Source organism: Cryptosporidium ryanae (assembly GCF_009792415.1).
Source record: "Cryptosporidium ryanae isolate 45019 chromosome Unknown contig_4, whole genome shotgun sequence".
NCBI classification, from domain to species: Eukaryota; Apicomplexa; class Conoidasida; order Eucoccidiorida; family Cryptosporidiidae; genus Cryptosporidium; species Cryptosporidium ryanae.
In genome coordinates, this window is record NW_027125533.1 from 342 (window position 1) to 22956 (window position 22615).

General features: G+C 29.0%; 10 protein-coding genes across 10 annotated transcripts; 5 read left to right on the plus strand and 5 right to left on the minus strand.

Annotated features, from left to right (window-relative positions):
- Positions 1 to 790: 790 nt before the first annotated feature.
- On the minus strand, positions 791 to 2126 carry FG386_002216 (membrane associated protein; the record flags this gene model as incomplete). Its single annotated transcript, XM_067341957.1, has 2 exons — positions 791 to 2001; positions 2099 to 2126. The coding sequence occupies 2 exons, from the start codon at positions 2124 to 2126 to the stop codon at positions 791 to 793; spliced, it is 1239 nt and encodes a 412-aa protein (XP_067197508.1).
- Positions 2127 to 2575: 449 nt separating this feature from the next.
- Positions 2576 to 7438, plus strand: FG386_002227 (uncharacterized protein; the record flags this gene model as incomplete). Its single annotated transcript, XM_067341968.1, has 1 exon — positions 2576 to 7438. The coding sequence occupies one exon, from the start codon at positions 2576 to 2578 to the stop codon at positions 7436 to 7438; it is 4863 nt and encodes a 1620-aa protein (XP_067197519.1).
- A 91-nt stretch (positions 7439 to 7529) lies between these two features.
- FG386_002238 (UDP-galactose transporter) lies at positions 7530 to 8552 on the minus strand (the record flags this gene model as incomplete). Its single annotated transcript, XM_067341979.1, has 1 exon — positions 7530 to 8552. The coding sequence occupies one exon, from the start codon at positions 8550 to 8552 to the stop codon at positions 7530 to 7532; it is 1023 nt and encodes a 340-aa protein (XP_067197530.1).
- A 332-nt stretch (positions 8553 to 8884) lies between these two features.
- FG386_002241 (uncharacterized protein) lies at positions 8885 to 11740 on the plus strand (the record flags this gene model as incomplete). The annotated part of the gene is made up of 1 exon (XM_067341982.1): positions 8885 to 11740. The coding sequence occupies one exon, from the start codon at positions 8885 to 8887 to the stop codon at positions 11738 to 11740; it is 2856 nt and encodes a 951-aa protein (XP_067197533.1).
- A 164-nt stretch (positions 11741 to 11904) lies between these two features.
- On the plus strand, positions 11905 to 12804 carry FG386_002242 (cyclin dependent kinase A; the record flags this gene model as incomplete). Its single annotated transcript, XM_067341983.1, has 1 exon — positions 11905 to 12804. The coding sequence occupies one exon, from the start codon at positions 11905 to 11907 to the stop codon at positions 12802 to 12804; it is 900 nt and encodes a 299-aa protein (XP_067197534.1).
- Positions 12805 to 12963: 159 nt separating this feature from the next.
- FG386_002243 (uncharacterized protein) lies at positions 12964 to 13320 on the minus strand (the record flags this gene model as incomplete). Its single annotated transcript, XM_067341984.1, has 1 exon — positions 12964 to 13320. The coding sequence occupies one exon, from the start codon at positions 13318 to 13320 to the stop codon at positions 12964 to 12966; it is 357 nt and encodes a 118-aa protein (XP_067197535.1).
- A 276-nt stretch (positions 13321 to 13596) lies between these two features.
- Positions 13597 to 14013, minus strand: FG386_002244 (uncharacterized protein; the record flags this gene model as incomplete). Its single annotated transcript, XM_067341985.1, has 1 exon — positions 13597 to 14013. One exon carries the CDS (start codon positions 14011 to 14013, stop codon positions 13597 to 13599), a length of 417 nt encoding a protein of 138 aa, XP_067197536.1.
- Positions 14014 to 14211: 198 nt separating this feature from the next.
- FG386_002245 (uncharacterized protein) lies at positions 14212 to 16506 on the minus strand (the record flags this gene model as incomplete). Its single annotated transcript, XM_067341986.1, has 1 exon — positions 14212 to 16506. One exon carries the CDS (start codon positions 16504 to 16506, stop codon positions 14212 to 14214), a length of 2295 nt encoding a protein of 764 aa, XP_067197537.1.
- A 182-nt stretch (positions 16507 to 16688) lies between these two features.
- FG386_002246 (uncharacterized protein) lies at positions 16689 to 19622 on the plus strand (the record flags this gene model as incomplete). The annotated part of the gene is made up of 1 exon (XM_067341987.1): positions 16689 to 19622. The coding sequence occupies one exon, from the start codon at positions 16689 to 16691 to the stop codon at positions 19620 to 19622; it is 2934 nt and encodes a 977-aa protein (XP_067197538.1).
- Positions 19623 to 21631: 2009 nt separating this feature from the next.
- FG386_002217 (uncharacterized protein) lies at positions 21632 to 22516 on the plus strand (the record flags this gene model as incomplete). The annotated part of the gene is made up of 1 exon (XM_067341958.1): positions 21632 to 22516. One exon carries the CDS (start codon positions 21632 to 21634, stop codon positions 22514 to 22516), a length of 885 nt encoding a protein of 294 aa, XP_067197509.1.
- Between the last annotated feature and the right edge of the window lie 99 nt (positions 22517 to 22615).

Sequence of the window (22615 nt, forward strand, 5' to 3'; positions counted from 1 at the left end):
CTGTCAACGACTACTTTACACAACCACCGAGAGCACCAGGTTGAAAATCAATTACCCTGGAAATATCTATTTTATGGCGGTTTTTTTCATTTGTAATACATTTAAATCTTTTGAAACGGACAATAATAAAAATGTTTATCTGTATCTTATACTAACCTAATATCAGGAATAAAATCTATATTTAAGTTTAACACTAGTTTTTAATTTCGCAATGTCTCTTGCCTAACTTTAAATTTATATAACTTTTATTTAATTGTTAAAATTTCTAGAAAAAATGATCTTATCATTTACTTTTAGCATGATGTTTGTTGTTATAGTTACTTTTATTTTGGTTTTCACACAAATTAAATAAAAGAATTTATACTCCATGGCGAACATCTGCAACCCAAACTGTAGTAATCTTACATTTTTAATGAGTTTTCTTGATTCAATTGTGCTTAAAAATACCTCGAGTTTTACATACGCTATAAACTAAGATTAAATACAACTTTTATTCGGCTTAAAAAAGTAAATTAATTATGTAGCTTACTTATTTTTTCCAAGTTCAGATACTTTATAAATGTGGTGAATGCCAATATTTCATTCCTAATACATCTGTTAATAATTCCTTTTCAAATTTAATATGTTTTAAGCTAGGAAACTTGTAGCTTTATATTCAAATTTTAAATTAAGAATATAAATTACTAAAAATAATGTTTTATATATCCTTATACAGGAATATCTTATATACAATTAATCACTGAATTAGTTGTTAAACGAAATAACAATATTTTAAATTATGAAGCACACTCTAATACCATATATCTAAAATGCTAGCTCTCTCATAAATGAAGAATGCTGATGTTGAAAATAAAATGAGTATATAAGGAATTTTTTCGATGTAATCAAGAAGCCTCCTATCTATTGACTTGTTCATCAGAAAACCATTAAAGTTATACAATATTAATAAAATAAAAATCCACGAATAAGTTATTTTAAGTAAAAACTCTCCGTTATCTGAAACTAAAGGAAAGCAAAATGGGGAAAAAATAGTATTTTTGTGCTCTGTTTTTGCCCTCTCGTAAATAACTGGAATTAAAGACAAAAGTTCTATGTGGTATAGCTTAGTACCATACATAGAATTGAAAATATCACAGTTGTATCCAATAAAAAAATATGAAAGAAAAACAAAAATTGAAATAAATAACATAGAACCATTGTCTTTAGTTAATACTTGTATGTTTGATTGAATATATAAAAACAAAAAAAGGAAGACCAAACTTGTGTACGAAACTATACTTAATGAAGATTTATTAATATGCTTCATGGAATATATAATAAAAATGCTTAAATAAAATACAGTGTATATTATGTAAACTTCTGAATCAAGTGAAAAATAGTAAAACAAATTCATAAGAAAGAAATATACCAAAATATTCGAAATCATATATGCCAATTTTGAATTGCGTACCCCAAATTTACTTTTCAAGCCCGAAAAAGGATTTACGATTGAGCTTACAAATTTTCCACCAAAGTCATCTTCTTGGTATTCTCCGTCTACAAAACCTCTGAAGTAATCATTAGTCTGAATATTCTCATCCAAAATATTTTCCTGATCAACACTATTTAACAATGAGACAATAGGGTACATTATCATACAAACAAAAAATTGATATATGAAAGCCACTATCATCACAAAACGATAGGGTAAATACCAACTCAAAATGTCTTTTTTGAAAGGGATCTCATCTAGATATTTTATTATAAATGCCAACAATACATATACTATACCTGGGACAATATATTTTAGGCAATAATTAAAATAACTACGAAAATTGTTGAAACTCATTTCTCTTATTTTTGAAGAACACGAAAAAATATAAATGGGAATAAGTATATTGAATAGTTCCCCATTTACATATTTTATGATATCACTCGTATCTATTTTTATAGGAAAAGGTGTGTTTTTGAAGCCACAGTAATGTAAACAATGAATAATAAAAAGAATTGCCAACGAAACACCTATTTGAAATGAAGTTTTAAAACCTCTAACATGTATGTTCGTTACGATAGCTGAATTGAACATATTATAATTTTATTCACATCTTTTTCACTTAACCTTTCTTTACAGTAATTTGTGAGCACATTACGCGCTAACATAAACACTATATTTTGGATCCACTAATTAAAAGACGAAAAATTTATTTTGAAGTTAAAAATAAAATTAGTTTTAAAAAGTTTTATATTTTATATAAGATATAAGCTTATGTTCTACCTTCGTATATAGCCTGCTATTCTAAAATTGATCTTAATTTCACTGAAAATTTAATATTTTTCAAAATAAAAGTAATTATTTACAATTGGTGGTTATTTTTGTGACTTTTATCTTAAATATTGTTCTTTAAGTTTCACATCCTCTAAAAAGAATTTACATGTTTGGCGCTAAATTTGCATGATCTTATGAATGGAAAACAAATAGATTATAGAAAGATTTATTGAGGTAAATATAAAAATAGCTCTAAATATGTATATATATATATATATATATATATATAGGTTGAAACACAGTTTAGTTCCATTATTTTAGGTGTTTCAAATGAATAATACTAATCAAAATCCAACTGTTGATTATAGGGGGAACTATCCTGGTGAACTTAATCAACAATATGTCAAATTTGATGAAGAAAATGATGGTTATTCACATAATGAAGAGGTAAAATTTTCAATTTTAAATTCAACATACACGGTTAATCGTCCAACTTCTTTCAAACAGGAAAAGATAAAGCAAAAAAAAGCTAAAAGATACTACATACAATCAACATTGGAGGTTAATATCGATAATCAGCGTCCTCTTTCTAGCATTGAAACATATAGAGAAAAAATTTTTCCGTTTGCCTTAACCCCAAATATTACATTGTGGTCTTCAAAAGAAGAAAAAACACTGCAATCGAGATTAGTTTCTATATGGAAAAAATTATCTAATTCAGAACCTTCAATCTATGGAATTTTGAAAGAAGGTGGAACTGCATATTCTATTCCAGAGACTATAGATCTTTTGTTGTTTATTGCTATATGTTTCTTCTTTATTATTTTTGTTGCTGTTTATGATTCTTCAGGTGATGTTAGAAATGCAATATTCGACAATTTATCAAAACAAAAATTTGATTTACAACCAAACCTAAACTCTGGATGTATTGGATTTGTAAATGAAAATGGAGTGAGTAGCTTTGAAAGCCTTTACTCAACAATATTCTCAGATTATATTATAGATTCAAAAAAAAATATATCTGATTCAATTAAAGAAAGTACTGTTTTTCCATGTGGTAGGGGTACTGTCAATGACGTAGTTACAAAGGCAGATTATATTAGATGGATTGCTCTAGTTTTGTTTCCGGCCTTCATTAATTTTAGATCAAATTTAAACTCGCCGTTAACTACACCAGTAACAATGCAAATATCATTTTTAAATGATGAAGTTCCAGAAATTGTAATAAATAGTGCGCGAGCAGTATTGAATAAAAATACGATCTATTTGTATCCATATGATACAGAATCAATATACACATTTTTTGATGAAATTATTACAAAAGAAAACTATTTTGGAAATGAAAACATTACTTATATAAACACTTCTTTTTTTACTTATAATCCCTTTCTTGGAATAGAAAGTTACATAAGTTTTAAATTGAAGGCAAGTTCAATCACTGGATTTTTTTCATCAAGTTTAAGTATTAATTCGTTATTGGTGAAGACAAATAAATATTCATATATATATTTTGTGCTTGCCTTTTTTGTTATGTTTGTATGCCTCATCAGAATTATTACACACAAAGATGTAATTATTTCACCTTTCAAGACCATAAAATCCTCTTTAAACAGAATGTTTGCACTTTTAGGGTCTATCCTATTTCTTGTAAGCGCAACAGCATATATAACATATTTCATACTAGTAAATTGGATCTGGTTTCGAAATTTATATTTGGATCAGTCTAAAATCGAAGATATAGACAGTAAAAAACTTGATACCTTGTTCTCAAGACAGAGTGCTCATTTTAATCATTTGTATACTTGTGTTACGTTGTATAGAGTAACTGGATGCTGCAGTACGATAATTATGCTTTGGGAACTTTTTTGGTTTATTTCAATAAAACTTTCAAGGAAACATGCCACTTCTATTACTGTAATTGTAAAAAAATTGGTACTTCCTACTCTTCTTGCAGCTGTTATTGGGATTTTGCTCGCTATTTGTTATGGTTATGTTGGTCTTATCATACTTGGAAATTATTGTTCAATATTTTCTACAATTTCATCAATAATGTTACATATGCTTTTAATTATAACGGGTAACTGTAGTTTTATTTGGGAGATATTACCACGTTCTAATACTTATACAGGGTTATTTATAATCCCATTATTTGTTTTTTTTGGAATTTTATTTCCTAGCTATATATCTGCCTTATTATGTCATTTATACAACTCAACTGTTGATACTGTTGAATGGTGTTGGGATAATTGTTCTAAAAACTACTCTTCAAAAGTACTTATTTCTCCTTGGTATATAAATTATGGAGAAATTTCTAATAAAAATAGTCAAAATTTCGAAAATGAAAATCTAGAGATGAACACAATCGAAAAAAGCAATTCAGAAATAAATGAATTATTTACTATAAGAAATAGATATTCTGAATTTATGTCGCAATCTACTCCATTTGAACGAATATATGATACGCTATTCTCTAAAAAGAAATTTTTCACAAAAGAGCAAAGGAAAGAAATTGAACTCAGTAAATATGATGTATTTGAACAAGTCAGAAAAATGAAAAGCGAAATGGAGGAACAAAATAAAAATACACAAACTCAAATCACTCAAAAATCTTTAAGTAACTCAGAAACTATTAATTCGAATAGTACAGAATATTCCCAACAGAATCTAATTACTAAATCTATTCATGAATATTACAGTTCCATTTTCAATTTTGGGAAGACAATATTTTCAGAGCCTGGAACTATTTCATTTGATGGACGAAATTCAATCAGTACAAGTCAGGAACTCATGTACAGAATGGTGGGCACGATGGAAAGCTCAATTGATATCACTCAATCCATTAACTTAAGGAATAAAGATGAAAATTATTCATATTCAATAGGATTAAATGATCAAAACGGATTACCTTTGCAAGTAAACAATGTAATGGCAAGCTCTTCGTGCCCTAAAATGGAAAATTTACTAACATTCACCGAAAAAATTGACAAAATTGGCGAAAGTATTTGGTTTGGAATAATTATTTTTATTTTTTTAATACTTTTGGTTATATCAACTATTATTGAATATAGAATGCATTTGATTGGTGCACATTTAAATTCTATTGCTTGGAACGAGTTTTTTAATGAGATAAATGCGAATGTTCAAAAACCCATTATCTCCAATACTGAATCTAAATACTATGATACAACCACTCTTTCTAAACATATATCTATTAGCGAATCTCTAAGTATTTACAATTCTGAAACTCCGAGTGAAATTTCTCTTTGGATTTCTCTTGCAATCTCCAGAATACTTTACAACTACACCTCAGAAATACAGGAAGCTATACTCTTCCCTAATATTGATCCAAGTGTTAAAAAACCTACAATCATTTTTAACCAGAACTTGCTTTTAAATTTTGAGCAAGATCCAGGGATACTGTTTAGAGCTGTTGTTACTTCAGAAGAGAGGTCATTGGCAAATTTATATGACGGAGTTGTTACAGAAAACGATCTATTCAAATTTTTTCATACTTCTAATAGTGAATCTGGTTCTTACAATGATAAAGACAGCAAAATGATAAATAGTTTTAATATGGAATATAGTGATAAAAGAATATTGAGTTATCCTGGATATTATTTCAAATTAATAGTACCAGATAATTTTTTGAGTTTTTTTAATAATTTATACGAGATGCTAAGTGAACTTTTGCAATATCCACAAGTTGTATATTTTGATGTACTTTTACCTGCCTTGATTTTGGAAGACCAAATCGTTAATTTTGTCAGAATTAGTTTTACGAATAATCTGGCAGGATCTCTAAGTGAAACTCCAACTAATATATTGCTTCAGGTTTTCGAAAGAAGTATGAACAAATACATTAAAGTATCAATTGAAGTGATTATTTTCCTATTTACCATTGCATACATTGTGGTTTTTTCATTAGAGTGTAAAAAGTTTATCAAAATATATAGAAATTCACCAAAAACTTTAGGTAGATCAACTCGTTCAACTACATTCTCATTTTTCAATTACATTTTCTCAGATGTATCTAGGATTAACGATTTATTGATAATATTACTGATACTTGCGAGAACTTGCTTATACATAGTTATTTTTTACTACAAATTTGCATCTATAAATTCAAAAATATCACTAAGTATGTTTGACAAGTTGTATGAATTAACTATTGGCCTTTCCTACTTAAATATTACATTGATTTGGTTGTTGGTTATTAGGTTGATTGGTCCTTTTGCATCAATATCAAATAACTTCAGATTCATAGTTTACTCATATTCCAGGTGTATTGCGCCTCTATTCCTAACTTTTGTGTTTATCACATTTATTTTTATTGGATTAATGATATTGGTTTTTGTTAACTTTTCCCTTTGCAACTCTAAATATTCAACTTCTTATGAGGCTCTGACTACAGTAGTAGACATTTTTACAGGAAATTTTGACTATTTGGAGGGTTATAATTGTTCCCCTCCACTAACTATTGTTGTTATTTTGCCTCTAATGTTCGCAGTTATATATATTATATTGCCTGTTAATGCCATTATTATACTCAGGGGTCTTTGGCTATCAAAGAAGGAATCAGAAGATGTCAATAGAATTTTTAAAATAGTAACAGACAGTTACAATCACAGGCTTTCAGAAGAATACAAAAAATACATAAAAAACATCACGGGACTGAACACTCAGATTAGTGAAAGAGATATTTGGGAAAATGTTGGAATTGACTATGGCGAGGATGACCCAATAGATAGAAAAAAATATGAGGAAAAACAAGAAACTAACACAAAACCTGACAAAACAGTTTCTAAATTAGCAGAGATTTCGGATGAGCAATGGGAATCATCGCCTGAATTCATTAGAGAGTGGGCCGAATATGAAGCAGAAAGTTTTATCGACAGATTTAGAAATGTAGAAAAAGAATTCAAAATGACTACATCATCCACTGGATACTACTCTAAATTTGTTTCACAATGGGAAAACAATGTATTTAAGGAACTACAGTTACTTGAAGTCACTACAAATGAGGCAGAACAGCTTTTAAGGAGGTTACAAAGGGCAATAAAGGGTACCGCGAATAAAGTGAGATTGTCACAGGCCTTACAAACAAGTAACCTAGAAGCCGCAATTAGAGAAAAGGAAGAAGAAAGAGAAGCTAAAAGAGCATTAATTAAAGCTAGAAAAAAACAGAGTATTTAGCTTGTAGATTACTAAAACAAAAATAAAGACTAAACTTGTAATTAGGATTATAGACCGTTTCATCGTAATGAGTTAGTTAAAGTATAATAATTTAAATTTTTTTAATCTTTTCCTTCGCTTTTCTTGAGAAAATAGTTTGTATTCCTAATGCAATAAAAGTTGCAATTACACATAGCCATTGTCCAAATGTCAACTGATGCCCAAACAGAACAACTGAAATTAACACCGTGAAAAACTTTCTTGTAGTTGTTATAATAGCCAAATATAAAGACCCGAATCTAGTTAGAGACTGGAAAATAAAAAACTGTCCACACGTACCGGTTAAAGACAATGCCAAAATATAATATGGAGTTGAAGGAAACCTAGAAATAAAATAATATGGCTGATAACCCTCAAAAATAATAGATAGAACACCACACAAGATCGTTGCAAATAAGTTTGTATAAAACATCAATATATTCGAAGGAACATTATATCTTTTTATCAATTTATCTTGTCTTGGTCCAGTTAACCCATCACAAATTAAAGAAGCACCTAACAAAACGACTCCAGAAAGTGTCTGCACTGTACCAGCCTTGTTAGTTTTTATTTGCATCATGTTGAAACAAGATAGAGAAATTGTAATTACAACTACAGTTAAATAGTCGTACCAAGGATATTTGGTTTTGAAATACAGAGCTCCAACAACAATAATTGGAACACACTTTGCCGACTTAACCAGAATTTGAGTTGGATAATTAACCTTACCTAATGCTAAATTTGTAAGAACCATTGCTGAAACATAGCTTATTGACGTCAATAAAATTTGTAACAAACAGTCTGACGAAAAACCAAAAATATTAGTTTTTTTATTTTTTGAGAGTTCTCTATTATTACCCCTTTTTGAATTTCTAAGTTCACCAGAACATACTCTCCAATTGTTAAATTCAACAACTGAAAAACTAACAAATGTATTGACCAAACAAAAACAAAAGACCAAAAATATACTATAATTGAATCTATCTCCAATACTTTTGTTCCCCAATGCATGGATTTTTTCCTGTACTATACCATAAATAATAAAAAAAAAATAGATCCCAAAAACGCAAATCAACCCTATTATGTTTTCATTCATATTTACTAAGTCGAATCTTTATATCTTATTGGATACCACTTAAACTAATTCTCAAAGGTCAGAATCCCTGGCGCGAATCAATATTGTTGATTTTAAAAAATCAATCGGTTTGACTGAAATCTTCATGAAAATCCAAGTGTAACGAGTCTTATTTGCATGCAGGAAATGAACTCTTGAAATTATTTCACAAACTTCAAGTTATTATTAGGCCTTGAGTAAGTTTAAATAATAAATTTTCACCCCACAAATAGATAGAGGCGGGAATGTCCAAATAGCGCTATTGAATAAAACTTTTGGAACCCTTTGTTAGTCTGTAATCCTTTTTTTTTATAATGAGTACAAGCTGCGGAAGGGAAGTAACTATAGAAGATTATCCAGATTCTAAACATTTAGTTGAAGACAGTGTAGAACTTCCTAACTCATGTTTGTGGAAAATTCTAGAGAGATATTATGAGACGGTCTCTATAGATGCCTGGCGAAAAAATCAAGTGCCAAGTTTCATAACTTCAAACAGCCGTCTTGCAAATGGATACGCAAGATTGATTCATAGTTTTATTATGGACCAACATGTATCTAGAAAATCATTTAAAAAAGTATATATTATTGAGATTGGGGGTGGGCATGGAAGATTTACCTATCTGTTACTGAGGGCACTGGAGAAATATGCTCCCGTATGGGAGGACCTCGGATACACTGATGTACCATTTAAATACATCTTTACAGACGCTATGGAGGTCAGTTTTTCATTTTTACTTAGAGATTCTAGTGTGTTATTACAATTTGTTGAAAAGGGGTGGCTTGATTTCGCCTGTTTTAATGGAAATTTTTCAGAGCCTAAAGATATTTTTGTAGGAATAGATAAGAATGAACAGATACCTCCGGATTCAAGTATTGTTTTAGTTTGTAATTACGTTCTTGATTCGCTTTTGACGGATGCATTGGCTATCAGCGACGATAAAAATGTTTCCAGAGCAATGGTTTCTGTTTACTCAACTATAAAGGAATTGGATTTGACCCATCCAAAAATTGCCGAAAGAATGACTTTGATTTGGGATTGGAAGGATCTTTCTTATTTAGATGATCAAACTTACCCAACTAATGAAATGGAAGTCAATAAAGATTTGAAAATTTCTAACTTTGAAAATGATGGTAGTTCTAAATTTTCAGAAAGAGACCTTAGAATATTAAAATATGCAAATTACGACGCTAATCTTTATGAAATTGTTAAATCCTACTTGATGTTGAATAGAGAGATGTCATTTGTGCTTCCAATTGGTGCAATTAGAATGTTAAGAAAGTTTTTTGAATACACTAACGGAAACATATGTATTTTGATTGGTGATAAAGGGTACCCAGATGACACTGAGTTCATCTCAATTAGACCCCCTCATATTGCGATCCATGGATGTATGAGTTTCATGGTGAACTTAGATGCTATGAAAAAATACTTCGACAATGTTGGCGGCACCTCTATTGCAACCAATTATAAAGATACATTTCAAATTACTTGCATTTTAGGGAAAAAAAAGTCTTTTTTTCCAAGAACAATCGGGTCTTTTATTGACAGTCTAGAAGATCTTATTCCTGATAATCTTCTAGGAATTCAAAAGGGATTTGAGAGAGTTGATTTAGAATTACATTCTTGTTCAATAGGACTAAAACCTTTCTTAGGAGTCCTTAGATATAGTAATCACGACCCATTTATACTTTGGATACTTAAAAATGGGATATTATCAGCTATTAATGACATAAATATTAGACAAAGGGAAGACATCATACATGACTTAAGGAGTGTATATAAGAATGTATATCCACTTGAATCAAATATTGATGTTTTCGACGTTTTGGCACAGATTTGTTTAAAAGGAGGTTTTATTAATGAGGCAATCTTTTACTACAATGAAAGTTTGAGATGCTGCCCAGAATATAAACATCCATCTACTTTTGTTAATTTAGCAAAATGTTACCAATCACAAAGAAATTGGAAGAAGGCATTCTTCTTTTGTAATGAGGCACTTAAACTGGATCCTGAATATTCCCCTGCATTGGATTTTAATTCAGAATACCTTAACTCTTCTAGACGTCTTAATTTTATTATTGTAGGTTGTTATACTTCTTGGATATTTACTGACATTATTCCAACTCTACAATTTGATCCCATGTACAATTGCATTGGTGTTTTGCCAACTATTTCAACTATTGAAAATGCCAAAAAGGCTTTTGACAACCTCGAGGAAATATTTACTTGTAGTCAAGAAAATGAAGTTTTTAACTCCTCTCCGCCGATTTATTTCATCGACCAATTGAAAGACAACAATAATATTGATGATGCATTAGCAGAGGTTTTCTATACTTATCCACACATTGAAGCGGTCATCTTGGATGTTCCATACTCTTTACTTAAACAATGTGTTAAAGTTATTTGGGATAATAATAAACACCTTATGACGAGATCACCTACTGCTCGTGATGTATCAACTGCAAATGAATTGCTTGATTCTAAACCACCAAGGTCATTATGGTATGATTACTCGCCTCTAAAGTTTGAGTCATCATTGCATCAGGTTTACAATATAATTAAACAAAATGGCAGATTGTATGCAATTCATTGTAAATACGACCTTCCATCTGAAGTTATCAACGTAAGCGACCAGTATAAGTACGATGAGATTATTTCAAGATTAATTTATACCTTATCTGCGATTCACATAGCTATAGAGGGAACACTGGATTGGGTGTTTTCCCCTACAGGTGAGGGGGAACCGAATAAAAAGACACTATTTTGTGGATGGAGTTCACCACTCAGACCACGTAATGACAAGGTCTCGAACAAAAATGTTGGTATGAGTGATGAAGTTCATTGTACAGTGACAACAGAGTTTGTAACGTGGGACAAAACGCTACTCCAATTTGAATTTCATTGTGATAATTGCACAGTAACTTTGAAGAAAGAAGGACCAATTTGGTTGCTGTTAGTAAGAGCTACTAAGGGAAGATATGAAACTAAAATTCAGTGTCTTGGCCTACAGACCGCAAACGAAAGATTTAGAAAACTCTGTAAAGATTACAACTCTGATTTATACAATTCAAGGGATTCAGTTGGATTCTCTGCGTGGTGGGAAGCAATTACAAAGGCTAAACAAGGTCCAGTTCATTTTTCTTATGGAAGCAAAACTTCCAGAAATTGAAAATATAATTTGTTAAATGAGTCATCTTTTGTGGCGCAATAGTAAAATTCATGCACACTTATAATGGTATCGATAATTTGTAAGTGATTAAAAATAGTATTTTTTTTTGTTTCAAATTTGAACATCATACAAAAGGTCTTTAATTAATTAGTTATTTTTAGCTCATGATTCGGAAGATAATTCATGAATCACTTAGATTTGCACTCGGAGGGGAAGGTATAACAAATTATAGTTCTTTAGATGATTACGAGTACTTAAATATCATTGGTGAAGGGACATATGGAGTTGTATATAAATGCAAAAAAAAACAATCTGGTGAGATTTTTGCTATAAAAACTCTTAGAAATGGTTCTGGTGAATTATCAACAACAACTTTGAGGGAGATTTCCATTCTCCGTGAAACCAACCATCCTAATGTGGTAAGTATTCATGACATCATTATATCCCCAGAGAATGTAAGCATCGTATTTGAATATATTTCTTATGATCTAAAACGTTATCTCACAATGTTTCCAGGCAAAATCCCTCCAATTAAATTTACTAAATATATAATATTTGAAATACTAAATGGCCTCTACCACCTACACACATGTAGAACGATTCACAGAGACTTAAAACCACAAAATATATTAGTTACTGATGCGAATATACCAGCCGTAAAGATAGCTGATTTTGGATTGGCCCGTGTATTATCTTCTCCCTTTAAAACATTAACAAGGGAAGTTGTTACACTGTGGTACAGGGCACCTGAATTAATACTTGGTCTTAGAAACTATTCCTGTTCTGTTGATATATGGAGTGTTGGCTGTATTTTCGTTGAATTATTTATTGGAAAGCCGCTATTCCCGGGAGATAGTGAAATTTCAACTTTATATATGATATTCAAAACACTTGGTACACCTAGTGAAGAGATATACAAAGGAATATCCTCTCTCCCTGAATTCAGTTTTGAATGGCCGAAGTGGGAAATAAACGAAGATTGGATAGATAAACAACTTTTGAGGAATTCATCAACACAAATACATTTTCTTGAAAATGAGGCAAAGGAATTGATCAAGATGTAAGTTGTGCCAGTTCTTTTATATAAAATAAATAACACCATTTTAGGATGTTGATTTATGACCCTGGAAAAAGAATTACTGCCTATGATGCCATTAAGAGTAAATGGTTCGATGATGTCAGGAATACAGTGAGATACTTAGACTAGTTTTTTATTACTATAATTAAAAAGATTTGCAATTCACTACTAACCCTAAACAAAGCCATGAAGGGGAGGGTGGGTCAGGTATACACACGACGTCTCCAAAATCGTTTTCTTCTAGTTCAACTAATGCTTCTTTATACTGTGATCCATCACAACGTTGTAATAGTTCAATTCCACCACTTGCACGATTGAATCTCGATGCAACTAGTGAAGAACCATCTAATCCTTTAAATGGTGCAACTAAATTTTCTGGATTACATGCATTGGACTGACTGCCTAACAGTCTTTTTAAAATGAGATGTGGCTTTGCTGAAATTTTTAGCCTTTCTTGGTTTGGAATACCTCTTTGAAGTGAAATATCTGCCTTATTTATCATTTCTTGTGTTAATCCCTTTTCTACAACCCAACATGAATCGGCTGAAGATAATCTAGCCACCTTTCTTTCAATGCAAGATAATTCATAATTCGTGAAGGAACCTTGATAAATAGAGATAGATTCAATACCACCTGTTCCGGTACAGATTTGGTCCTCAGTTATTTGATATCTTGAATCATCTCCAGAAAATTCACAATTCTCAAAGTTTGTGATATGACCCCAATTATAAGGTGCCTAAAAAGAAATTTTTTTTTCATAGTTTTCACCGTCGTTTATTTACCTACTTACCTGAGCATGCTTAACAAATTTCCAACACCATCTTCTCCCTGGGTTTCCGGGATCAGAAAGATCTCTTAACCTTTCGTAAATGGTCAATTCATTTTCTGGCTTTGGAGGAATCCCTCCGATATAAACCGTGTCCCCAATACTAAAAACTTCTGCTAAAACTCCATTTAAGTTAACACTCATTTTTTTCTGAGATTCCTTCGAACTAGCTTGTAGATACGACACGATTATGTCATTGGGTAGTACATAGCGATCCAGAGCCTCCGTAAGTGTCATTTTTCCGTTTTGGAGACTTTCTATTACGTCTGGTGTTACTCTAAGTCTTTCTGAACATTTAACAATGTTTGTACCTAATGATATAATCGATACTGAAAAACATATTATTTTTATAAAGTCTGCTCTTATCATTTTTTTTATTCTTTGAAAAAATCTATTGGGTGAGACACAGGAAACTAACACACACAAAATAAAATGATAAACAAAAATTATATTAAATAGGCTTGAATGTACATAAACCAAGTTTTTTAGAAGCAACTTTAATATTAAAAATGGTAATAAAATATCACTAATTTAGTCATTTCTTTTATTGCATTATTGCAATTGAGGTTAAATAGTAACCTCGAACATAGAACTAATAGTTTCCATACCAATCTTTTGATAAATATTGTTTTCAGATAGTTTCAATCTTTTTGAGTTGTAGAATTTAAGGAATTTATCAACGTATTGCTTTGAGACTAACTTGTAATTTTTACTCAAATTCTTTCTTAGATCTGGACATAAAATATGCTTGTCAACTTTATCAAAATATATGCACTTATCCATGAAACACATCGCCTTTGTAATTCTGCTTAAAAATGAATTCTTCTGGAAAATAGATAATTTGAGTAATATTGGAAGTACTCCATCACCTATTATATTCTCAATATTATTTACGAGTTTTTCCCAAAAAATGAAAATGATTTCTTCTGAATTATCCTTTTTTGAATCCTCTAATCTGTTAAACAAGAGATTGAGTGTACTACATAGCAGGAATGATATTTCCATGTGCAATTGAATATATGCAACGCTTTCATTATATCCTCTAGGATTTATAGAAAATATTGAAAGTAATTTCGGGAATAAAATAGATGTCACTGAAATATCTCCCAAGCTTCTTATTCCACACACCAAACCATATAAGGATGCAATGTGCAAACAATTGCAGTTATTCATATGACAAATACGGTTGTCCAACAATTTTTCAAAAGCTTTGCTGAATTTATGGATTAATCTTGCACCACCTAATGGAAGATTGTTACAGCAAGTTCCAATAATGAATTCAATTAGTTTACTGGCCTCATACCTAGAATAAATATTGTCAATCAAACAATAGGTCGATATACAAGAGGAATCAATTGACTTCAAAACTTTTCTTTTTGGGTTCATTGTCATAATTCTAAGTAAAGACTCAATGATATTGTGTAAATAAAAAGAAGTATTTCGGCTCATTTTATTTTTAACTACAGATGTTAATATTTTTATTAGTAATCTCAAAGAACCACTTTTTGGTAGATGACCACTTTCCTCGAAACATTTTGAAATTTTTAGAGTATTGTAATATACAAAATATATTATGTAAGGCAACAGTGTTTCAATATCAGAGTTGTTTTCGATTATCTTGAAAATGTCATTAATTTTTGAATTGAATTCATTTTTTTCTCGTTCCTCCTGTAAAAAAACATCTTTAATTTGATTAGTTGTATAAAAATCTTCACAATCTAAAACTATTTTATCCATATATCCATGGCCTCGGAAGCAATTTTCAGTATTATCATTCAAGAATTTTCTACTTTCATATGCAGAAATAACTGTCGTTACAGAATTAAAGTCCTTTTCAGAAAGTCCGTATGTATTTAGAATATGATTTAATACAGAAAAACTTGCATTATTTTCAGTGTAGTTCCAACAAAAATATTCTCCATTAATAATACGCATAAACATAGAATTAATATAATTCAGGAACGACTTCTTGTCATCCAACAAATATTCATTGTCTAGTTTACTTATTAAAATTCCAAAGTCACTCATTTTAATTTCATCATCTAGTTTAATAAGTTTATCTTCCGAATGCATATCTGCTAAAATAATTTCATTAGTTTGTGTTGAAATTTTCTTAATAAATTCGGAATCATTTTCAGGATTAATCACAAATTTGCCATCTACTGCTAACCAGTGAAGTGAAACTTTCGGATTATCAAATGGAATTTTAATAGATTCATTTACAATATTATGAAAAGTATCATTTAAAAAATTTTCATTTTCACCAGATTTATCATGCAACCTCAGAATAAAATCTAGTTGCTTCTCTGAGTAAGAACAACACGTTATATAATTCATTGTCCTCCCTGGGAGTGCTTGAAATATATCTATATTCGTTTCACTTATGACCGAGTCTGGTTTTTTAACCTGTTCAGCATTAATGTAATAATTTCTTAATGGCTTTTCAGAACTCCATATAACATTCGGAGACCCACACAAATATCTCATTGCACCCAATACATCTCCAAATGAAATAAAAGGCAATGAGTTCTTATCATTTGAACAACTATAACTACCTCTTTGAAAGGCTAACTTTATAGATTCCTCCAAAATTTGCCTTAAACGAAATTCAATTATGTAAGTTATTAAATTTGCTGCTTCACTTGAAATTGAGTCACAACACAATTGTTTGGAAATAGGGTAGACAAAGTCCAATGGAGACAATATTCTTACATCTTGTATTTCACCAAAAAATTCATTCCTGATTTGCTTTTTCTTGACAATAAGGTTGTTTTCTACTCCACATACCCCTATTTCTATGTCTTCTCCTACTAAAATCTGTTCATAGTCATAATTACTTTTCACTTTATCAATTTCCTTCATCTTTTTTTATTACTAACAAATGGCGCTAAAGTAACTTATAAGTGTTGTGAAATGTCTGAAATTTTAGTTGAAGTCTAAAAAGAAATGTAAAGAAATTCAAAAAATGTTCTGATTACCACAAACTATATGAATTTTATTAATCAGATTATACATTTTTCTAAAATCTAGTCTATTATTGAAAGATGGTGCTTTTAAACACAATAAATATATGCCAAGAGTTTTTGAAGAATATGAACAATGACGGTAAATTACCTTTCCCAGATATTTATTTTGATTTTTTTGAAAACTTTAGAAATATTAATCAACTTTTTGAATTTCATTCAACTATGGACAATTCCCAATTGGAGGTTTTTGAAGTTTGGAATTCAATATTGCATTGTTTTAAAATTATTCTAGAAAAACTCATGGGAATAGACATTAATTTCAATTATTATATTAATGAAAATGTTATTTTAAAGTTTAATAATGATTTACAAATACAAAAAATTACAGAAAAGAAAAGTCCAGAAGTTGATAATTTGCACTACACATATGAAATTGTCAAGGAGATATCCTTAATGTTTGAGAAAATGAGGAGTTTTTTGGAGAAAAATAAGGGATTTATTAGTAGGTCCTCAACAAGTAGTCTTTCTATTGTGTTAATATTGGTTAAATATTTATCATTTAAGAAAAAATCAAATAACATTGATTTAATAGAAAAAGTACAATGGATGTCTCTACACTGTCTTAGTTTATTATTTAGAATATATAAACTTGAATTTACTGAGAGTTGGGACATTATTCTTTTTCCCGGAAACATTGATGGAATAGATTTAGATCAAGTTGACAGAGTTGAAAGATATTTAACGCCTAAATTTTCCGGAAGAAAGGACGTACCTTTTCTTGTTTATCTTTTGTTTAGCAGCTCTTTAAAAATAAGAATTAATACTATAATTTGCATACAATCCATTTTTTCCGCCCCAATATTGAGGTTTAAGAACATGATACAGTTGTTGAGTTCAAAAACACCTGATTACTTTCAAGATACAAGTGCGTTTTCATTTTTAAACAATATTGTCAATCTCACAAGTTCTCTTATTGTATTTGGAAATATGCTTTTTTTGTCAAACAAGTGTGATATTGAAACGAAAATAACTTTGATTAAAACTTTCTCACAAATAGTGAGTAGCACTCCACCTTTGTTTTGGACTAATCACTTCATTGATAACGATAGTAGCTTTTTAAATTCACTTTCGTTACTAATAAATATTGGAGTTGAAGATCCAAATTTGACGATACCGTCGTTGCAATTGTTTTCTAATTTAGTTAGTTTGAATAAGGACTCTATGGTTGATGAAGAATTAACAGGAAAATACTTTTATTTATCGTTTCTAAATATACTTGAACTCAATAAATCTTTGATTAAGGTTAACATGGGTAACATTTATTGTTCTGCTTTGGAAAATAGTGAAAAATCACAGAGTAGAATGATTAATATTGTAATTGAAAGTATGAATTTTTTTTTAAAATCTATTATTTATGCACCATTTTTGATTTTTCGTGACTTTGATAAAAAAAAACAATTTATTTTATTGGTAGAAATAATCAAATACTATTTAACAAACATTAGCAAAATTGACAGAGCCATATTTATAAAAACAGCTAAAGTTGCATATAATTTGCTTGATAAATATAGATGTATATCAGAAGGAAGGGACGAATTAAATAATTCACAAGTATATGACACAATGTTAAATCCATTTGCAGATTTACAAAGTAGAAATAATTCTATTTTGGTAAATGACGAGGAGTTACATTCGATTATTTTGGATTTGGTAAATTCATTTATACATCATATTTTTATTGCTAATCCACATATATTATCTTCACACAATATAAACAATTGTAATAACATAGACAACATTGATATACTATGTGAGATATTAAATATATTCTCATTATTAAATCCAATAATAATTGAGAAAGTTTATTGCAAAAGCGAATTAGGCAAAAACGGAACATTTCTTAATTTTATTTTTCATTTATTAAAAAAGGATTTAAGTGATAAGTTGCTCCCTTTTATTATAAAAAACTTACTCTGTTTTTGTGGGAATTCAGGTTCATTAATTAAGCCTTTCGAAACATTTCAAAATTTTGAATTTTCTTTGACAAGCAAACTAATATCGTTTATCGAACTCTTGGATGTGAATGAACTTAATGAAATTGTACTAATAAATATTAACAAGGCAATAATATTTATAAGTGACTATCACGAAGTAAAGGAGAATGGGGTTATTATATGTTCCATATGCAACTCAAAGAGAAATTTGAATCTCATAGATTTCGAGAAACCCACTGATGAAAGCAAAAGAATAGAAATTAACTGTATTCTAGACTGGAAGGATTTAATTTATAAGTATAAATCATTTTTCATAGATCTAAGTAAAAATAACCGTAAATTAAATAATAATATATTGAACATATCTGAAATAATAAGAGCATTCGGCCATTTTTCAAGATTGACATGTTTTTCTATGAAAGACTATGAATTACTACTTTGGTTACTTGAACTGGTACATCATCATATTTTTCAAATAAGGTTTAATTCTTTTAAATTGAATAAGGTTAAATGGAATTCAATTTACTCCGTTGGAATATTATTCCAAAACAACAGTTTCAATAAAGTAATTATTGAATCATTTTCTTCAAATGATATTCAATTTAAAAAAGTGATAGAAGTCTTTGAAAATGTTTGGAATACACTTTGTTCTATTGTGATGAATAATTCAGAGCTTACAAAGGTTAGAATTAATGCACTGCGCTCAATAACTACGTACAACTCCTCCGTAAACAGTTTATTTAAAATTCCTCATTTTGTTCTTTTAATTACATGGGAAATGTACTTTTACGCAAATAGTGAAAATGTTGTTCAAATTCACTTCAAAGATTTAGGTATCAATTCAAACGACAATCAAAGATATAATAATGCCTGGAAATCTTGTATTAAAAAGCTGTCAAATATACTTTATAATGATACATGCTATCATTTGAAAAATTCATTAATTTCAGTTTCAAATAATCAGAAGGAGAAACTTGAGGCTCATCTAACTAAGTTTAATGAGATTAGTATTCAATAATTTTATTGCTGAAATATTAAATTCTTTTTTTTATTACTTATTTTGCTATCTTGGATTATAAATAAACTCTTGAATAATTTTTCTTTTAATTAATAATTTATTATGTATGTGCTTTTACTTTTTTATATCATTATAAATAATAAAATTCTATTTTTATTTTTCTGATGTTCGCGAAAAATTTACTTCAAAAAATGGTATTCACTAACTCAAGATTTATAATATTTAAAATATATTACAAACTTCTTCTAGTTTTATTTTTTTTACAAGTTTTTTCATTTCATAATAATTTGTTTTCCTTTTCATGAATTTTGAGACATTGTGTCAAACAAAATTTATAAAATCAACAATGTTTCAACTTCCAAACGTACGAATTATTTAATTGATTCATGCTAAATCAAATCATTGAAATTAATACAAGATTAAAAGGTTGGTTTCTCGATAATTTTTTTATAAAAATACTTTGAACAAATTCAGCTAACCACTTAGTCCAATATTTTCAATAAGTAGCCAATAAAGATAAATGACACAGATTTAGATTAAATGAAAGTTGGAGGAATAACAAAAGTCAGTTACTTATTTTCAATGTTATTTTTTATTTTACAAACTTCTCCCAATAATTTAAAGTTTATTTAAATGAAAAAAAATTTTAAAAAAGTTAAAAAAAAAGCATTTAATAGTTAAAAAACAATTGAAAGCAACCTATGAAAAATACTATCAATACGGCTAGAACTCGAGATTAAACTTTTGATTTTGTTTTATATCTACATGCTTGTTTTTTAAAACATAAATTTAATGCACTGTAGGGTTACATAAGAACTTTAATTAAAATCACGAAAAGTTTGTTTAATAATTTTGAATATTGAATGAACAACAAGGAGAGCAAAGATTATAAGAATGTTTACATAAAAGGCCTGTGTAAATCCAGGCAGTAAATACTGTTGGAAAGTATATTTAAAAAGCAAGAATAAGTTAAATTAATATTACTTGTGTTGTTTATATTTATAAATATTTAAAAGAAAATCAGATTAAGTCTGTGGAACTATTTCCTGTTAAAAAATATCGTTATTTGACAAAAATATATTTTACCAAATATAGGTAGAGATATTTATATTAAGCAATATTACCTAGAATCCATCTTTCTTATTCAAATACTTCAGAGTTTGATCTCAACTCAAACAATTTTAAATCCAGTTCAAAATCCACATATATTCTGAGATTAAAGTCGATTTAAAATCAAAGTAAGTATCAACAAAAAAAATACGGAGACTCAAAAACTATGATTTCAAATAATATTTGTAGAACAATAAATTATATTATAATGGGATTTAATAAAAGAAATCCAGTAAAATAAAACAACTGTTTTATTATTCCAAAAATTATACTCTTATAATTATTTGCTTTATAAATGCTTTATATTTTTAAATTTCGTATATTTATAATTAAAACAACACGTTTTTTGTATTTAAAACGGTACTATTTTTGTTATATTACCATCTACATCGGTAATACATGTAAAACAATGTTTTTCCGATATACAGTGACATAATAAATACCTTTAATAATTATGAATGTAATTACGCTTAAGAAAACGGTAAATTAAAATTTAACAATTAATGGCACATAAAATGAAATCATTTAACACAAAATTCGGTATAAAAAATATAACTACGGAAGAAAAAAGTACGTGCCGTCATTTTAAAGACAAAAAAGAAATCATAAGTAAAATAAAAATAATGATCTCAGCGATAAGATGAAAAATAATAAATAAAAACATACAAATACTTCTTTCATTTTAGCATTAATTTTAACATTGTTTTTTTTGCTTTTCACACGGAATGAAAAATCACATAATATCTTACGTATTTCACACCTAAATGGATTTTTTTTTCTAATTAAGTATTATAAAATATTTTAAATTATATATAAAACTTAAAAAATATAATTTACTATTAAAACTCGAAATATTTAATTATTAAAAAAATCAAAAACAATAAGTTAGCCTAAAAAAAATGAACACACACAATCGTAATACAACAGGAGACTACATCAATTATTATGGTCATACCAGATTAGACCACTATTCCCAATACAATCCAAACATCCAATTAGGAGGAGAATCTATTTATTACAAGGGTCTATCTGCCCAAGGTCCTGATTTTCTTCATAATACAAAAATGAATTTGTCCACAGTTAAATTAGATGTAAATAACAATGCACCGGTTCTTATGAATTCGCTAATCGAAAAAAACAAAGAAATTAAAGCCTTAGAAAAGGAGATTAAATTGTTAAATGAGAGCAATATATACCTAAATGCCAAAGTTGAGATGTTAAAGATACTGGCATCCAATTATGGGGCTTCTCAAGAAGATATTGAAATTACTATGTCAAATAACGATGTTTTTAGCATACCAAAACCTTTTTCAAACGCAAACTATCCTCTTTCTGAAACATCTCTTGAAAATATTCGGGTAAATGTTCAAGAAGAAACTGACAATCTTTCATTAAATGAAGACAGTATTGTGAATATTAAAAGTCAATTTCAAAGCCCTAATATTGCTTCCAACTCAAAAATATACCTTACTTCTGATGTAAATTCTAGTAAAATATCTTGTAGCGAATCAAATCCTACATCAATTGTCAATTCACCTTCAAAAGTTTCACCAAACAAGCCAAATAATGAACGTAAGAGATTTGATTCCACCTCAAAAAATTTATTCAGAAGATCTTCAACACTATTAAAGGCAACAAAAAGCCTAACTAATGGTATGCAAACACAGAATGACAAACACCTTAAATACCTTACTGGCACTAGATTTGGACCTTCTGTAAGTAGAATAAACAAGCCACAACGAAGTTTAAACAATAACAATAGTATGAAAAAGACAGAATTGTAATCAAATATATGAAATAACACCATTGTCATTTATATTTTTAATATTGGTCAGAATGGCCAGTTAAGACAATCAACCACGGTGTGGGGAACTATGGCGCCG